Raw genomic sequence first — 17,177 nt, 5'->3', positions numbered from 1 at the left:
AGGCTCCCCACTGAGCAGAGAGCTCGATGCGGGGCTCGATCCCAGGACCCTGAGACCATGACCTGAGCCGAAGGCAGAGACCCAAACCACTGAGCCACCCAGGCGCCCCTGGCTCCATCTTTTAAAGAAGGGGAAAAACTGTTCATGTTGTTCATCTAAAAGTCTCCATTCACACAGAACCACTTACTAGTCCCATTTTGAAAAGTAAAATGGAGGTTTCAGTTTCAGAAAAAAAAAAGGAAATTTACTACAAAAGGAATCAATTATAATACAAAGCAATTGGATTTTTAATGAAACAAGTTCTAGGAAGCAAACTAACAGAGAATTATAAAACCAAATCAACTGGCTCTCAACCTAGAAAAAAATTCCTGATTCATGAGGCCAAAATGATCAATTATGATGAGCGCCTACATCTCTGGAAAAAAGCGGGGGGCAATAAAAGGCAGCAAGCAAGCAGGAGGGATTCATTAAACCACTATTAGGAATGCTACTTTGAAAATGGTGAGAAAACCACACAAGCATCTGGAGACCAGGGCTGGGTTCCCTCAGCAAGGTCAAAAATTGGAAACCCAGTTTTGATCTCTTCACTAATAGATTATCATTGAATTCAACTCAGTAGCTAAATTCTGTCCAGAAAGCTTTGTTTATCCCTTAGAAGTTGATGGAGAAATATTTTGCAAAATACCAGCATAGTTAAAAAATTATATTCAATACCTATCAATGTAGGAGCTATTTATTATACTAATCTGAATACTTAAACATTTAGTCATACTGTTTCTTTCTTTCCATTTAATAGAGAATTAATGAGTCATCCAACCACACACACACATGCAAAATGTAAAATATCTAGGGGCACTTGGGTGGCTCAGTTGGTTAAATGTTCAACTCTTGGTTTTCGGCTCAGGGCATGATCTCAGGGTCATGAGACTGAACCGCACATGGGGCTCCGTGCTGGGCATGGAGCCTGCTGAAGATTCTCTCTCTCCCTCTGCCTGTCCCCATGGTGCATATGTGCACGTATGCTCTAATTAAAATATTTAAGAGCATGGGGTCTAAAAGTAAAGATCATGTAACCAGCTCCAGATCCACCATCACTTGAATAACCTTAAGCAAATCATTTAATATTACTGAATCTCATTTGTTCAAACATTTATCAAATGTCTGCTTGGTACTGTGGTAAATGCTGAGAATACAGATATGGACAGAGCAGTGCCTCCTCTGGAAAATTTCAGAGCCTAGCTGGGAACACAGACAAGAAAGCAATGATGGCAGTATATAAAATATGTTGGAGGATAGAGGTTTGCAAATAATATGAACAGAGAAAAAGTACAGAAGTAGGTCATCGTGAAATGCTTTCAACATTTCCACAAACATTAATTTAGTGTCCACTAAGTGTCAGATCCCATCCTGGGCACAGGAGCCACATTGATTAATATTCAGAATGTGGTTTCTAATCTTGGGTTCATGAGTGAACTCTGTGTTAAAAGTAGGCTCATTTTGGGGTGCCTGGGTGGCTCAGTGGGTTAAGCCTCTGCCTTTAGCTCAGGTCACAATCTCAGGGTCCTGGGATGGAGCCCCATGTTGGCCTCTCTGTGTAGCAGGGAGGCTACTTCCCCCTCTCACTCTGCTACTTGTGATCTCTCTCTCTCTCTCTGTCTCTCTCTCTGTGTCAGATGAATAAACAAAATCTTAAAAAAAAAAAAAGTATGCTCATTTTTACAGAGAGTAGGTTCATCCACAGCTTTCTTCAGATTCACCAAGAGGCTGGTGACCAAACTAAAGGATAAGAACCATGGACTAATGAGAGGTAGAAATTCAAGACAGAGAATAATCTTAGCAAGTTTTCCAGGAAGAGGAGCTGATGGGAGCAGGGCTACTCCACTCCATTACACAGGTTGCTCACTACTGGGGGTGGGGGGGCAACAAAGGAGTTGTGGAGACTAAAAGAGGACTGGCATTCAGCTCACCAAGCCCTAAATCCCAGCACAGGGTGTTTCAGCACAGTGTGGGCCTTTTTCTATGAACTGCAAAAGTACTATCAGTCACCAACCTGAGCACCCACAAAACTGACTGTATGAAGAATTCACTTCTAATTTGCACAAAGGCAGTGATGGACAAGTAGGGGCCCTGGGTAGGAAAGGGACGTTCCCATAACTTGCAATATTTTCAGTAAACAAAGGCATGAGAGAATAAAGCTGTTTAGGGAACCCAAAGAAGCTCATGAATAAATTGAAAGATGTTTGTAGTGACATGGTGGAAGATAAGGTCGAGAAAATGGGAAAGGGTGGTTATAGAGAAATTTATATGCCAAGTAAAGGAGTTTGGACTTCATTAAAGGAAATGATGAGCCATTATGTTATTCTAAGCAGGAGAGTAAGCAGCTCACTCTGAAAGCAATGTGGAGAATAAACTACAGGAAGGACCACAAGTCCACAAATATAAAAACCAATGGAGTGGTTCTCACAGTATTCCAGGCCATAAATTATGAGTCCCAGATTAAGGCAACAGGGACAGAGAAGTATGAGCAAACTCTCAAAAAAATGCAGGGAACAGAAATAATAGGAGAGGGGAAAAAAGAAATAATAGGAGATAGACTATATCAATGAAGGATGAGTGAGGCAAGGAGGACTAGGACAGGAGGATGGCCATTAAGAGCAACACAATGAACAGAAGTTTAGTTTTGAACCTACTGGATTTGGGATCTACTTGTGGTACATCTAAAGAGAAGTATCAAGCCATACAGTAGAATGCATGGTTCTGGGATTCAGGAATATAGGCTAGAGATACAGATTTCAGAAATCACCAGCACAAGCAATAACTAACCCTTAAATGTAGAAATGTGAGGACTTTCACCTAAGACTATGGTTGGATAGGTTCAGGGATAAGAGAAGAACAACAGATAGGACTGGGATAGAACATCCATAGTTAGAAACATGTGGGATGGGGGAGGATCTGGAAATCCATAGGGGTGGACTTTGAAGGACAGAGTACTTAACAGCTACAGTATTACAAAAGAGTTTAAGTAAGTTAGAAATTAGAGTCTCCATTAGGTTTTTTTTTTAAGATTTTATTTATTTATTTGACAGAGATCTCAAGTAGGCAGAGAGGCAGGCAGAGAGAGAGAGGAGGAAGCAGGCTCCCTGCTGAGCAGAGAGCCCGATGTGGGCTCGATCCCAGGACCCTGAGATCATGACCTGAGCTGAAGGCAGAGGCTTAACCCACTGAGCCACCCAGGTGTCCCTCCATTAGGTTTTTTTTTTTTTTTTTTTTTTTTTAATTTTTTTTTTTCTTTTTTACAGATAGAGAGAGAGAGAGAGAGAGATTACAAGTAGGCAGAGCAGCAGCCAGAGAGGGGAGGAAGCAGGCTCCCTGCCAAGCAGAGAGCCCGATACGGGGCTCGATCCCAGAGACCCTGAGATCATGACCTGAGCTGAAGGCAGAGGCTTAACCCACTGAGCCACCCAGGCGCCCCTCCATTAGGTTTTTTAAATTAAATCAGTACCTGTGGAGTACTAGAGACAGAAATCAAACACAGCCCACCAAGGAACAAATAGAGGTAAGAACTCAAAGGCTGGGCAGGTCCCTAAGCCAGCTGTACCCAGCATCACCTAAGGGACATTTTTAAATACAAGAGATTCTTTGGTTCAGGTGATTGCTACTAGTTGGTCCATAGACTGGCATTTGGGAACCAAATGTGGTAGAGAGGCTTTTGAGCAGTTAAGCCAGGATATTTGGCAGGGAGGAGTTGAAAGCAAACCAGAATAGAGGGAGACATTTTGTTTTTAAGAGAACTGAGTAGGATTATATCCCAAGAGACAGAAGGGTTGGGGGCAGGAAAGTAACAAGAAAAAAGGGAGCTTAACGGAGGGAGCAGGAAGGTGGCTGAGGGGATGGAAGGGAAGAAGAGATAATAAACACAAGCAGAAGAATCCATCGTAGCAATGAACACAAGCACTTTCTTATTCCTCCTGAGATAGGGTGGGGAGTAGAAAGAGCAAAGGAACAGTACAGAAACAGAAAAATAAAGGTCCTTATGGCCTGACGGACTTTTTTCCCCAGAAGGTGAGAGAGGAGATCATGAGCTGAAAAATGAAAGAAGAGGGTAAGAGATGAGGGAAGGAGATCTCGGTAATTAGAGGTGGGTCAGGCCTACAAAGTGAAGCACTACACTGAGGGCATTGTTAGAGACCCAGCTGAGAGGGAAGCCCACAATCTGCTGGGGCGAACAAAGAAAACCCAAAAAAAGCACGTGTGTTTGCTTTCTCCAGCAATCTCATTCAGAAGGGTTTAGTAAAAATGAAATAATTGAACTAATTCGTGTGTAAAATAATTCCTTGCCTTCCACGCACCAGCTTGATACAATAAATTCAAGATAGTGTTAAAGCACTTCTCTACATCTATAATTAATTAGATTAGGACACCCCAAGTCAGTGATTATTACGTGCTGGGCATTGTAGGAAGGCCTTTGCACATATTGTATCCTTTAAGCTTTCTGTCCCATTATATTATTATTATTACACCCATTTTACAGATAAGGAAATGGACATTTTTCCTAGTTTATGAAAACAATATTGCAATAAATACCTCAATGTGGTTTTACCCTATAATCTGTCTTAAACTGTTAGCCCTTGCTGCTACTTGCTTCCTAGAAACAACAAATGTGATTCCTTAAAAAATATGTTTATGTTTGCATCTCTGCATATGCGTACATTCTTTTCTACTGGTTAGTTCCTACTTCACTACATTGCACTAAAATTAACTAACAAGGCTGCCTGCGTGGCTCAGTTGGTTAAGCATCTGCCTTCAGCTCAGGTCATGATTCCAAGGTTCTGGAATGGAGCCCCATGTGGGGCTTCTTGCTCAGCAGGCAGCCTATTTCTCCCTCTACCTCCACTCCCCCTGCTTGTGCCCTCTATTCTCTCTCAAATAAATAAATAAAATCTTTAAAAAAAAAAAAAGGACTTTAACAGTGCTTCTCAATGTCTGCATAAAATACTGTGATCTCCGTGTTCCAAATAACATCAGCTTTATGACTTTATAGTTTACTGGAAAGAAGAAGGAAAGATCCTGGCTAGTTTCCTGCCCTTTCTGAGGTCAAAAGGTTCTCAGTATTAAATGAAAGTATTTATAAACTATATACCACTGTATAATATTATTACGAGCTTAAGTAGATCAAAAACAGAATAAGAGGAATCCAGGAGGTAGGGAGGATCTTTAACATGGAATCAGAAGATTTTCAGGTTTCAAGTGTGCGGGTATTATGAAAGCCTGGGGAGGGATCTTGAATTATAACCTAATCCACCAATGTGATTATGAGGGAAATCATGGTGGAGGTTTACTCCCACAGCACAAAATTCAGGTAAAAAACTTGTTGTAAGGATTTGTGAAAACCTGTGTACTTATCCTGCAAGATCCAGCCAGCTTGTACCTGGTATGATGCCTTTATTTAACTACTTTCTTTCACTCTGCTGTTCTAATATTTTAGAGACATTTTCTCTGTTTTATAGGTTTCCAGAAAGAGAAGCTAATACATGATCATAAAACCGCATGAGTTGTATTAGTTTCCTACCGTTGCTGTAACAAATCACCACAACTTAGTGGCTTCAAATGATATAAGTTTACTCTAGTCATCTTACAGCTCTGGAAGTCAGAAGTCCAAGACAGTTTCACTGGGTTAAAATCAAGGTGTCAGGAGGACGACTTTTCTTCTGGAGGCTCCAGGGGAGACTCTTTCCTTGCCTTTTCTAGATTCTAGAGGCCACCTACATTCCTTGGCTCATGGTCCCTTCCTCCATCTTAAAGCAGCACTGGCAGGCCGGATCTTCCTCCTGCTGTCATCTCTTCAGTGCTCCATCTCCCGCCTCCCTCTTTCATTGTGATTACAATGGAGCCACCTGGATAATGAGTGGTTCTCTAGTTGAAGGTAAGTTGATTGGCAACCTTAATTCCACCTGCAAGTGTAATCCCCCGACCTTTACCTGGTAGCGTAATATATTCATTGGTTCCAGGGATTAGAATGTGGAGGGACAGGAAGGGGCATGACTCTGCCTACTACATGGATTATAATCGAGATTTAAATCAATAAGCATCAGACATAGAATATGCCAGATACTTCATGAAATCTTTGCCTCTCTTAGCCCTCAGGTTGACTTGTAGCATTTATTGATTTCTGTGGTGAAAATACTCCCGCAATGGTCGGTTTGAAGTTACAAAGATGCACTCCAGGAGCACACATTAAAAAATGTCAACATATCCTAGTACAGGAAATAAAAGTTTGGTGGAGTATCCAAGCACCCTTTCCAAATTTCCCCTTGACCTATAGGACTGACTCGTCCTGAACCCATCAAAGTGACCAGATGCTAAAGAGCTGGCTGCCTTTCACACCCTTGTGCTTATTAAAAATCAAAGGCCACTCACATGTGCTAGCAGGGAATACAGTTTACTCTCCCCTCACTCACATACAGGTTGTAACAAATTAAAGACTCGTGTCCTGCGGTGACTCCTCCTGGGAGAGGGAAAACTGAAGGGCAAGGGGGGTTAAGACCAGAGACCAAGCTAGGGACTCTCGGGTAGCAGTAGGCTGCTTGGTTTCTACTTGACCCAGAGTTCCTGGACAGTAGCCATTTGCCTGGGGAGGAGGGTGGTACTTTGCAGGCTGCTGTCCACATGTGTGTCTCTTGTGCATTTTAAGGAATCAGTGCTCCATAAATATCACCATTATTGCTTCCCTTAGCCATTTCCACACTGGCAATGTGAAGGATGCCATTTCTAGATGACTAATGTCCATTTTTCTTTTATTTGACACAAGCTACTAGATAGGCTCACACTCAGGAAAAGCCACAGATTTATATTCAACAGGAAGAACTAGGTCCTGGTGGCGACACAGGGCAATTAACCAGAGAAATCAAGTCTGTGGAAGGACCAGGGTAGGCTGCTCCTTATCTTGTTCGGAAGCTTATATTAATGCTCCTCAACTTTTCTGTGCACAAGAATCAACTGGGGAGCTTATTAAAATGCAGGTTCTGGTTTAAAAGGTCTCAGGTGGGGGTCTCAAAATTCTGCATTTCTGACAAGTGATGCCAATGCTGCTGGTTTAAGGAACACATTTTGAACAGGAACAACCAACATATCCATGTTCTCTTCCCATCTTTCACTTTTGGATAAAATTATGCCAATAATCATTACAGTTATCACATTAGAAAAGCCAACCCAATTAAGATTTCTGTAGTTAATGATTGCAATACATCTAGTGTTATGGCACAACTTGGAAAGAGGAAATATTGCTTTTACTCAACGTGAAAGAAAGCCACGTCGGCCATGAACATGTCTGAATAGTGTACATTATTTGACCCTGGGAAGAAATGAGCTATTAATAACCCACAAGCCAGCCAATTATAGTATTAAATGACCACTAATACATGGCTCTTAGAAGAAGAAGTTGCAACACAATAATTCTTCAGGATCTGCAAGCCTCATAATTCAATTCCTGGTGATGACTGGATGATTTTCTTAGTTCCATCTAAAATGCAGACAGACTATGTAAATAGAACACCTCTTCTACAATCACGACACCAAAGTGTGAGGCTTCCTTTGAATAAAAAGAAACGAGAGGGGGGAATTGGATGAAAAAGGATGGGGAATAGGGAAGTAGAAAGACCAATAAAAAATGCATTAAAGGTTAAAAGCAAATTATTATAATAAAAATCTCTTCAGGGAAGGTATAGTAGCTGATCAATTGGAAACAGGTTGCCAAATCAAATTTTGTAAGCAGAAGCTCTTACACTCTTTTGTCTTACACCTCCTGCCTTACATTAGAGTTCCTCCCATAGAAGTTCAGTCTGATCTCTGCACCAGCGCCCACATCATCTACAGATGCTCCCAGCCATGAGAGAAGAGGATGAGGTAGTGCTTCGTTTAGGGGCATGGCAGGGAGCTGCCCAAGATCATACAACATAACTGAATACCTTATAAGAAAGGTGGTCTGCTTATCAGCCAGGTGGACTGCAGAAAAGACTCATACACTCGAATGTGTTTTATAAGCCATCACCTTCTGGCTTCATTAACTCCAACTGGTAAAAACATCTATTGCTTGGTAACCAGGCTTAAATTTTGACCAACACTCAGTCTTTAAATATCTATTTATTTGACAGAGGGTGAGAGAGTGAACATGGACGGGGGAGCAGCAGGCAGAGGAAGAGGAAGAAGCAGATTCCCTGCTGAGCAAGGAGCCCGACATGGGACTTGACCCCAGGACCCTGGGATCATGACCCGAGCTGAAGGCAGATGCTTAATGACTGAGCCACCCAGGTGCCCCCAACACTCAGTCTTTAAAAGAGAAAAAGAAAGGGAAGGAGGGAGAGAGAAAGAGATAGGCAGACAGACAGGCAGGCAGACAGACAGCAAGAATAGGAATGGTGTTTCCGTGCCTTAAACTTGCAGCAGGTGTCACTCTCAGTGGGGAGTATCATGAACCAATGTCCATGCCTCCCATACTCAAAACCTACTACAGTGCAGGACTTTGCACTGTAGTGGGAAAAGGAAGAGAGGTAGGGGTAGAACAACATGACATTCTTCCTTCTTCTGCAGCAGAAAAGCATTTTTTTAAAAAGATTTTATTTATTTATTTGACAGACAGAGAGACAGAGATCGCAAGTCGGCAGAGAGGCAGGCAGAGAGAGAGGAGGAAGCAGGCTCCCCGCTGAGCAGAGAGCCCGATGTGGGGCTTGATCCCAGGATTCTGGGATCATGACCTGAGCCGAAGGCAGAGGCTTTAACCCACTGAACCACCCAGGCGCCCCAGCAGAAAAGCATTTTTTTTTAAGATTTTATTTATTTATTTGACAGAGAGAGATACAAGTAGGCAGAGAGGCAGGCAGAGAGAGTGAGAGGGAAGCAGGCTCCCTGCCGAGCAGAGAGCCCGATGCGGGACTCGATCCCAGGACCCTGAGATCATGACCTGAGCCGAGATGTTTTTGCCAAACCCCAGAAGGAGTATCAAAACTAAAAACATCACTTTTGCTCTGAGGTTTATCATAGATTCTATTAGTAATACTGAGATACAAATGCACACTTTACAGGAAGAGAGGTATGCTCACCTATTGAATTCTAACTCCAGAAAATTTCAAATTTAGATATAAACATGGCAGTGCACTGACTGCTATTGTTATTAACTGCTTTGTCTTCTGGTCAAATACACAGCCCCTACCTGGATCTCTTGCTTGGAAGGCGAGAGCATGTGGTCACTAAGAACTCTAGCTCTGAGGCCAGTCTTCAGGATTTGAATCCTACTTTTTCTGTTTACTGGCCATGAGCCCTTGGGCAAGTTATATATCCTCTCTGCCAGTTTCCTCATTTGTAAACTTAGGTAATAAGAATAACATATACTTATAAAGTTATTGTGAGAATTAAATGAATTTGTAATGGGCAATGTGGAGAAGAGAACCTGGCAAGCAATAAGCCTTCCATAAATGGCAGCTCATCATCCTTTCTACTATCTTACCTTCTCTCTCTGAATTGCCTTCATTTTTTGCATTTTGGCTTCTTCTGCTTCCTTCTTGATTCTTACAGATTCTTCTCTTTTTAGCTAAATTGTATTGAAATTACAGAGGACAAAAAACAGTTACCATTTTTCAGTCTGAACCTCTGGAACACAAAATTATGATGAAAGGCAAATTACAGTATTGTTTGGGCTATACCTCGCCATGATTATAGGCTGGTGCTTCCAGCTACTTAGATCACAGAGAATGGACAGGCTGCATCCCCTGCCCGTGAAATTAATCTCTTGTGCTTCTTCCTTGGTCTCTGTCTGTCTTCCCACCCCTCACACAGGTTGGGGGGAGGAAAGATCAGGTAATATTTCCTTATTATAAAACTCATAGAGTTCATTATTTAAAAAAAAAAAGTCACTGGCATCTTAAATCTTTCTACACTACTTTCATGACTGGTATTGGGTAAACAAATCCATGTTCTTGGAATAAAACAGGGACGCCTGGGTGGCTCAGTTGGTTAAGCAACTGCCTTCGGCTCAGGTCATGATCCTGGAGTCCTAGGATGGAGTCCTGCTTTGGGTTCCCTGCTCAGCAGGGAGTCGGCTTTTCCCTTTGACCCTCTCCCCTCTCATGCTGTTTCTCTGAATCTCTCTGTCTCTCAAATAAATCTTTAAAAATAAAATAATTAATTAATAAATCTTAAAATCTTTTAGAAAAAACATTCAAAACATGGTATAGTTAAGCTATAAACAACAAATCCCTTTATCAAGGGTCCTGCTGGCTGATACCTATGGCTTGGATAAGAATTCTAGATATTTTTCTCTTCACTTATCACTTCTTGATTTCTTTGATTGTGAGAGTTTCCTCCTGCAATCGACTTTAAGGTTTTGTTTTTGGTAAAGGTACTATATTGTTCCATGGTTATCAAAAGTGCTGGTACTCAAATTCCTTGCCAAAATTAAACTAAAAGAGATGGAATCTGACCTTTTGCTGGTATTTAGATTGCATCAGTTGGAGTTGTTGTTTCTGTCTGACTTCAGCCTCTGATTGGCTTCCACCTTTGGGGAAAAAAGTCACAAAGGTGAAAAACGAATATTAAGCTAAAATGTCAGCCTTCAAAGACTAATTAATACATGATAAGTCTACAGCGTGAATTTCTTTAACATTTCCATGTCCCTGGAAATAAGGACATAACCAGCTTTCTTACTAAGACATTAGAGAATGATAATTTCTTAAAAGAGAAACAGAGCTTCTCTACCTATGGTGCCAAATTCCTGAAAGAAGAGGACATTCCCACCAAGGTTTTAAGTCATGTAGGTATTCAAGTCTTCACTTACACTGAAATTACACCTGAAGGCCCATGCTAAATAATAAGAAATAGTGCCTATCTTAGAAATTCTAGAACATTCGTCCTGCTTGAGTACAACCATTCCTTAACCTACTAAGGATGATGATCAGTGATGCTTTGTTTTTCTTTTTCTGGCTTTACTGCCCCAAATTCTAGTAGCAAAGTACAGGAAATCCTCAGGGGTCTTGCCACTAGACGAATACATAGTCTTTATAATCCAGTTTTTAAAACTATAATGGGAATATTTTAGTTAGTAATTGATTATCAATCCATACTACTTATTATTCTTTCTTTAGGTATTCAAGAGAAAAATGTAGATATTAGATTATCTGCCTGTTCTCTCCTAAACCTCAAATAATTTGGGGACAGAAATCCTTGTAGCTTGACAGTCATCTAAGAATTGCTGCTAAGGGATTTCTTAGTGTTTATGCAAGCTTGGCATGTGTATTATAAAGATTCCTTTGAAATAATTCTCTGGTGCTTTGGTCACTAAAAGTGTCAGTTCTCTGCAAGATTCATTCACACAGAAGAAGCATTAAAACAATTTGCATTCACTGTAGTTTTTGTAATTGAACTGATAAAAACACCATAGAGACATTTCTTCTGAGTCCCAAAAGATATATAAGGTCTATTTGGTTTGGGCCCTTTAGTCTCTGTTGTGGGGGACTGGGGAATGGGAAAGAAACAGCAAGGGCTATTGAAGCTTTTACCTAATGTTACAACCACTGTCAGCCTCTCCCAGAACTATTTCAATATTCTAAATGGTAGAGGAATAGGGGAGGAGTTGGTGCCTAAGTCAGATGCCTAAGAATTTGAAGGTTTTGTTCAAAACTCGTCTCAAAGTTTGATACATTCTAGACTTTTTTTTAAAAACCCCAGCCTCCCTCCATGCATATAGCCTTGATCATTCCTAGCATGCATATAGCCTTGATCATTCCTAGATATATCATTAACAGAAAGCTGCAGTGAGACTCACATTGCCTAAGGCCCCAAGATAATAGACTCCAACTGCTACAAATTATAAAGTGAGGGACTTGGCTCTCTGCAGGGGGGGTAACTGAAAAACAGTTTAGAGAAACTTAACTAGCAACTGCCTTCAGCCTATAAAAGAAGTTGGATAGGTCAAAGGGAGGTAGAAATCAGAGGAAAGAGGTTTTTCTGAGTTCCACTTTTTTTTTTAAAAGATTTTATTTATTTATTTGACAGCGCGAGAGAGAGATCACAAGTAGGCAGAGAGGCAGGCAGAGGTGGAGGTGGGGGGGGAAGCAGGCTCCCTGCCGAGCAGAGAGCCCAATGTGGGACTCAATCCTAGGACCCTGAGATCATGACCTGAGCCAAAGGCAGCGGCTTAACCCACTGAGCCACCCAGGTGCCCTCTGAGTTCCACTTTGTCTGTGTGTATATTTGGGGAAGAAGGACTATTCACACTAAGACAAGCAAGAAAGGTTTAATGGAAATCACTTGGGGAACTCAATCTGTGTCTCCAAGAGATTGAAGTACCTCCTTAGGTCATCAAGAATGAGGTGGCTACATTGCAAATGGTCTGCAGTCCCAGAGTTTGGAGGAAGAAAGGATGCACAAGTATTTCCTATGCTCCCAATCTGGATATCATGAAAGAGACCACCAATCTAAAGCTTTCTTAAAGGACTTGCCCACATGGGCCACCTGGAGGAATAATGGAGCCCTACAAAGACAGTCTCCCTACTAAGAGCCAATGGTGGAGCCAAGCACACCAGCAGGAAAGTATGCCATGTCTATCAGGGGAATCCAGGTGAGAGACAGATGGCAGGCAAAGGGGCTCTGAAGAACCCCAAGAACCCCAGGGGTGAGAATCCCAGTAAGGATTCACCAAGACGTTCAGAAACCAGGATCTGTACAGTACACATCCTACCTCATCTCACTCTCTCCTCCTTTGACCCAGGAGGGGTCAGTATCTGGGAACACAGGAGTCAATAGAGCAAAATTCAGCCATGTCCTGTTTCCTTTGCTAGTTTTCTACCCAGAATAGTCCTAGGCTGGAGCAGGGAAGAAGCTTTAATCTCCATTAGTAACAATTTTTACTACTACCTTAGACTGAACATTAATTACTAAATGACACTGTTTAATGCCTAGAATTAGCTGGACAGCTTTCATTTGAGAAAGACCAATAAGATCTAATTTCATCCAAACAGCATGGGAAAAACTAGTCCGATGCCAGGTTGAGGGGGCCCATTAGGAAGGACAAAGTTGTTTCTTGTGGTGCCCCTCAAATGTCGCTTACTCAGCATAAAGGTGACACTTGAGATTAACCATTTCATGAAATACAGTGGAATGATGGTAATAATACCCCTACATTAAACAATTTCCAAATTGGCTTATTTTAACCTACATCCTGGAAAAACTACTTTCCTAAAACTCTTGCAACAAGAAGCCCCTGACTTTAAGGCATTTGTATTAACTAAATCTCTGAGAGCGGTATATCCAGCCCCTTTCAGTTCTCAGATGCTGCCAGAAGAGAAAAGAAAGCACGTGAATGATTCCCATTAGGTGGCATCCCTGTGGAATGATTCAAACACCAGGCAAAGGCAGCTCACACAATTCATCACCCTGGCATACACTCCAGAGGCCCGAAGGTCTCTCTACGTGTACAATGAAAAAGCAGGTGGTCTCTTTATACTCACCACCAGGTCCCCAGCTCATTCTCATCTTCCTTTTAGAATTGAATCGCCATTCATTTTTTTTTCCCCATTAGCATTCAATACTGCCAGGATTAATATGCGTGTCCTAGCTTTTACTCCCATCCTGACTAGTGCTATGACAAGGCATATGCAGCGCCCCAGGTAAGCTTTCTTCAGAGTTGATCATCTAAGAGGCTCTAAATTATTCAGCAATTAAGCCATCACTTTATTCCCACGTAACTGTGGCATCATACGTTTGCTTCTTGCAGAAAATCAGAAACAATAACATACCAGCATACCTAAGAGTTTCAGTTTTAAATGCCCTTCCATTCCAAGCAGCATATTGACCCCAAAACCTGTAACGTGCATCCAAAGACAGGTGTAGGCAAGGTGCTAACAGGATCCCTGGGTGGCCCCCTCCTACCCGACTCAGGCACCTGGTTCGCTGGCTTACCCAACCGCCGTGGTGCCAGGTTAACGGGCTTCACTCTATGTTGCTCCTTCCACTTCTCAAGACTCTCCAGCTCTTTCTCAGCAACTACGCCAAGTGAGAAATGTCAAATCATCAATTATTAGAATGTGAAAAGGAAACGGGTCTCTTGAAAGCCCAAGGAACAAACAGCAGAGGGCAATTAACTACATGCAAGCACAAGTGGACAGAATATCCAGAAAAGGAAGCCACCCCTTGGAGTCACCCTGCCCCCACACCCCCTCATACTCCCCCGCTGGCACTTTCTCTCCAAGAAAATAAACTGAAGGTTCAAATTTGAAAAAGAAAAAAACAAAAAAACCCTGAACTCCTACTGAAATAAAGGAGTTTAGTTTTTCCTCTCATTCTGGCATTTTTAAAACCCTATATCAAATTAAATTTAATTTCCTCTAGAGAATGTGTGCAAAATGAGACCCTCCTTATGTCGATAAGAACTCTTCACACCTAGTAAACATATCTCCAGAGAATCTGATGCCCATACTACCTTTATTTTAAATGTCCCCCATGCTTACTGCAACTAGGAGGAGTGAGGTTCATAGGTTCCTTGTGCTGGATACCACCAGGCAGAAAGCTGCCTCTCTTGGTGGAGCGATGCTACTTCCCCAAATATACCCGCTGTGTGACAGCAGGGGGCACCAGAGATACTAATTCCGTTCTTCAGTGCATGTCTGACTCTACCCTTTAGACCTGATTGTCTCAGATGTCCATATATGGTAATTTTTAAACATTAGGGGAAAAAAAACGAAAAACTTCTGAAACATCCCAAAATTCCAGACCACTCTAAGGCTTAAATTCCTGGAAAGTATTTAAATCAAAAGCTTGTAAAATGCCAAAACCTTAAGGATTCCATTGGTCACCTGCCGGCAGTACCCACAATTACTCTGCATAGTTGTGATTATTGTATTTGGCACTGATGCAGGTGTACCGCGTAGGGTGCTACCTGTCTGGCAGAGACCCAAGTCTCTAATTTAGAGACCTGCTTTCTTTTTTTGCCTGTACACCCATTCTCAGCCACAATATTAAATTTCCTACCAAGATCTAATGAAAGAGAGCACAGAACATCAAGTCTAGCCTCACAGCTTGACTTAAACAAGCCTCCTAATTTCTTTGCGAACTATTGGAACTTTAGCTCTCCATTTACCTCTAAGGTATAATGCTGTAACTTTTAATGACAGCATTTATTTTACCGTAAAACTTCAGTCAAATATGTTACACATCCAGTAGGTCCAAGGAGCACAAAAATGAGTACAGTGTAGCCCCATCCCTCAAACAGATTGTAATCTAGACAAGGAAACTAAGGTTCAGCAATAAAAAACAGTTGAGGGTACACAGTGATTAAAGAAAAATTCCATTAAGAAGGGATGGGACAAGACAGATCAAGACAGGGACAAATTAGGTCATGGTCCATTTTATATATAATTCCTCTGCTCCACAGTGTTCATAGTCCTGTAAGAGTATCTGTAGTCAGCCCAATTTCCTGGGAACTAGATAGATTTATTGGCAAAAGATGTGGGAAAGTTTAAGCCCAATGAAAATCTGAGATTTACGATTGCACTATGAGTTCTGCTATTAACATAGAGAAACAAATTTAGAAACACTAACAATAGAATAATTTTAAAAGGTATAATTAAAGCAGTTAAGTTAAAAAAAAAACTTGATAAGATCTAGTGAGTCTGTGTCTATACAAATGAGAAAATAAAAATACTACAAACCTAAGTTAACCAATCCTACTCTATTAAGAAGACGGGAAGCATTCTGAATGTGGACTGAATAAATATACGTACTTCTTTTTATCTGATTTCTTCGGTTTTCATTTGGTACTATCATGGTATATGCGCCTGGGCTGGAATGAAGAGAAAAAACATTGATTACCACGAGAAAATACTAATGCACATAAACCTCTAGACATTCTTCCTGCTCATATATTTATGATCCTCACCACCAAATAGGTACCGTGGAAGATAATCTTAAAGCCCAGCTCTGTTCTCTGGGAGCTTAGGATCTAGTTGTCAAAGTAAAACGAACGCACACGGCCAAATACGGAAATACAAAGCAGCCCGTGAAGACAGACAAATGACTGCCTCACAGTTGGCTCTTGGTAAACTGTCTTTGTAGGGATCCATTGTTCCTCCAGGTGGCACTTGTGGGCAAGTCCCTTTGAAAGGGGTTGAGATGGGCATTCTCTGCCACTGTGACCCACACTCGGGGTACAGAAAACATTCCTGTATTCTTTGAACAACTGGAAACACAGGCCGTTAGAAATGCAGCCACCTTCTCTTCATGACCCTTCTGACTGGCTCTCTGGCCACAATCTCGTGCTTTGGAGCTTTGACTCTTCCAGGCATGGGTCCACTGGGTCCCTGGTTCTCCTGGGGACACAGGTAGAACATAATCTGAGAAGGATGCCTGAAGCATTTTAATTCATGGGGTGGGGATGGGGGAAGACTTCACTTAAGGAAAAACATGCAACACTGAGATACTAGGAAGCTGTTAAAATATTGTGAGCTTTTGAGGACAGAAACTTGACTGATCTGTACACACCCAGCCTCTGGCACAATGCCTGGCACGAAGTAGCTGCTTGATGAATGTGGGCTGAACTAAAATGAAATGATGCCACAGACTCAGTCTGTACATCTGTGGAGGTTGGGGGGGTGCTCTTCTTTGAGATGATGCATGGGTTCCCACAAGAGCACGAATACTTCACAGAGCAGAAATCCAGCGTGGCAACAGACTGCAGCATACACGTGGATCCAGTTTTAGGGGAAATGCTACAGATAAACACAATCAGCTTATAAATGTAGGGTTTTGTTTGTTTGGTTTTTGTTTTTGTTTTTTAAAACGGACACTTAGAATTCTCTCTCTTCAACACAGAATGTACAATTTCAAAGGACAAATTAGCAAAGATTGAACAGCAGAGGCCGAAGTGCTGATTAACAGAAGTCATTTCTTCCTTATCTCATTATTTTCCTAGCTGCAAGACTTCAGCCTGCTTCAAACTGGGCTTTAATTGTAGACTTGTAAATGGGGACCTGTAAAACCACCTTTGCATGCAAATGGGGCTGCAAGATGCCCAATTACTTAATGTATATCAGCAGATGTTGCATTTGTAGCCTCACATGCATACGATGTTATGAATACAAAATTAGGAGGCTGCTACTGGAAATGAATCCCTTGTCCACTGCAAATTCTTTGTT

At 41.7% G+C, this 17,177-nt stretch overlaps 1 protein-coding gene across 6 annotated transcripts in view; it reads right to left on the bottom strand.

The window, feature by feature from the left end:
* EPSTI1 (epithelial stromal interaction 1) overlaps positions 1-17,177 on the bottom strand; it is an 88,187-nt gene that overhangs the window by 54,928 nt on the left and 16,082 nt on the right. For 5 of the 6 annotated variants that reach the window (XR_006814896.1, XR_006814897.1, XM_045978108.1 and 2 more), the window contains exons 2-5: positions 15,768-15,826; positions 13,948-14,031; positions 10,473-10,546; positions 9,500-9,583 (exon numbers count right to left, since the gene is read on the bottom strand). Coding sequence is in view for 4 of the 6 variants with exons in the window: in XM_045978108.1 (XP_045834064.1) it covers positions 9,500-9,583; positions 10,473-10,546; positions 13,948-14,031; positions 15,768-15,826 (301 nt within the window). In the remaining 2 variants the exon portion in view is untranslated. The remainder of the gene's footprint in view (positions 1-9,499; positions 9,584-10,472; positions 10,547-13,947; positions 14,032-15,767; positions 15,827-17,177) is intronic. The other variant, XM_045978110.1, reaches the window with a different exon arrangement.

Source organism: Meles meles, chromosome 14, assembly GCF_922984935.1.
Source record: "Meles meles chromosome 14, mMelMel3.1 paternal haplotype, whole genome shotgun sequence".
NCBI lineage: Eukaryota > Metazoa > Chordata > Mammalia > Carnivora > Mustelidae > Meles > Meles meles.
Note: the sequence above shows the minus strand (reverse complement) of the source record. Positions and strands in the feature narration are given on the sequence as shown.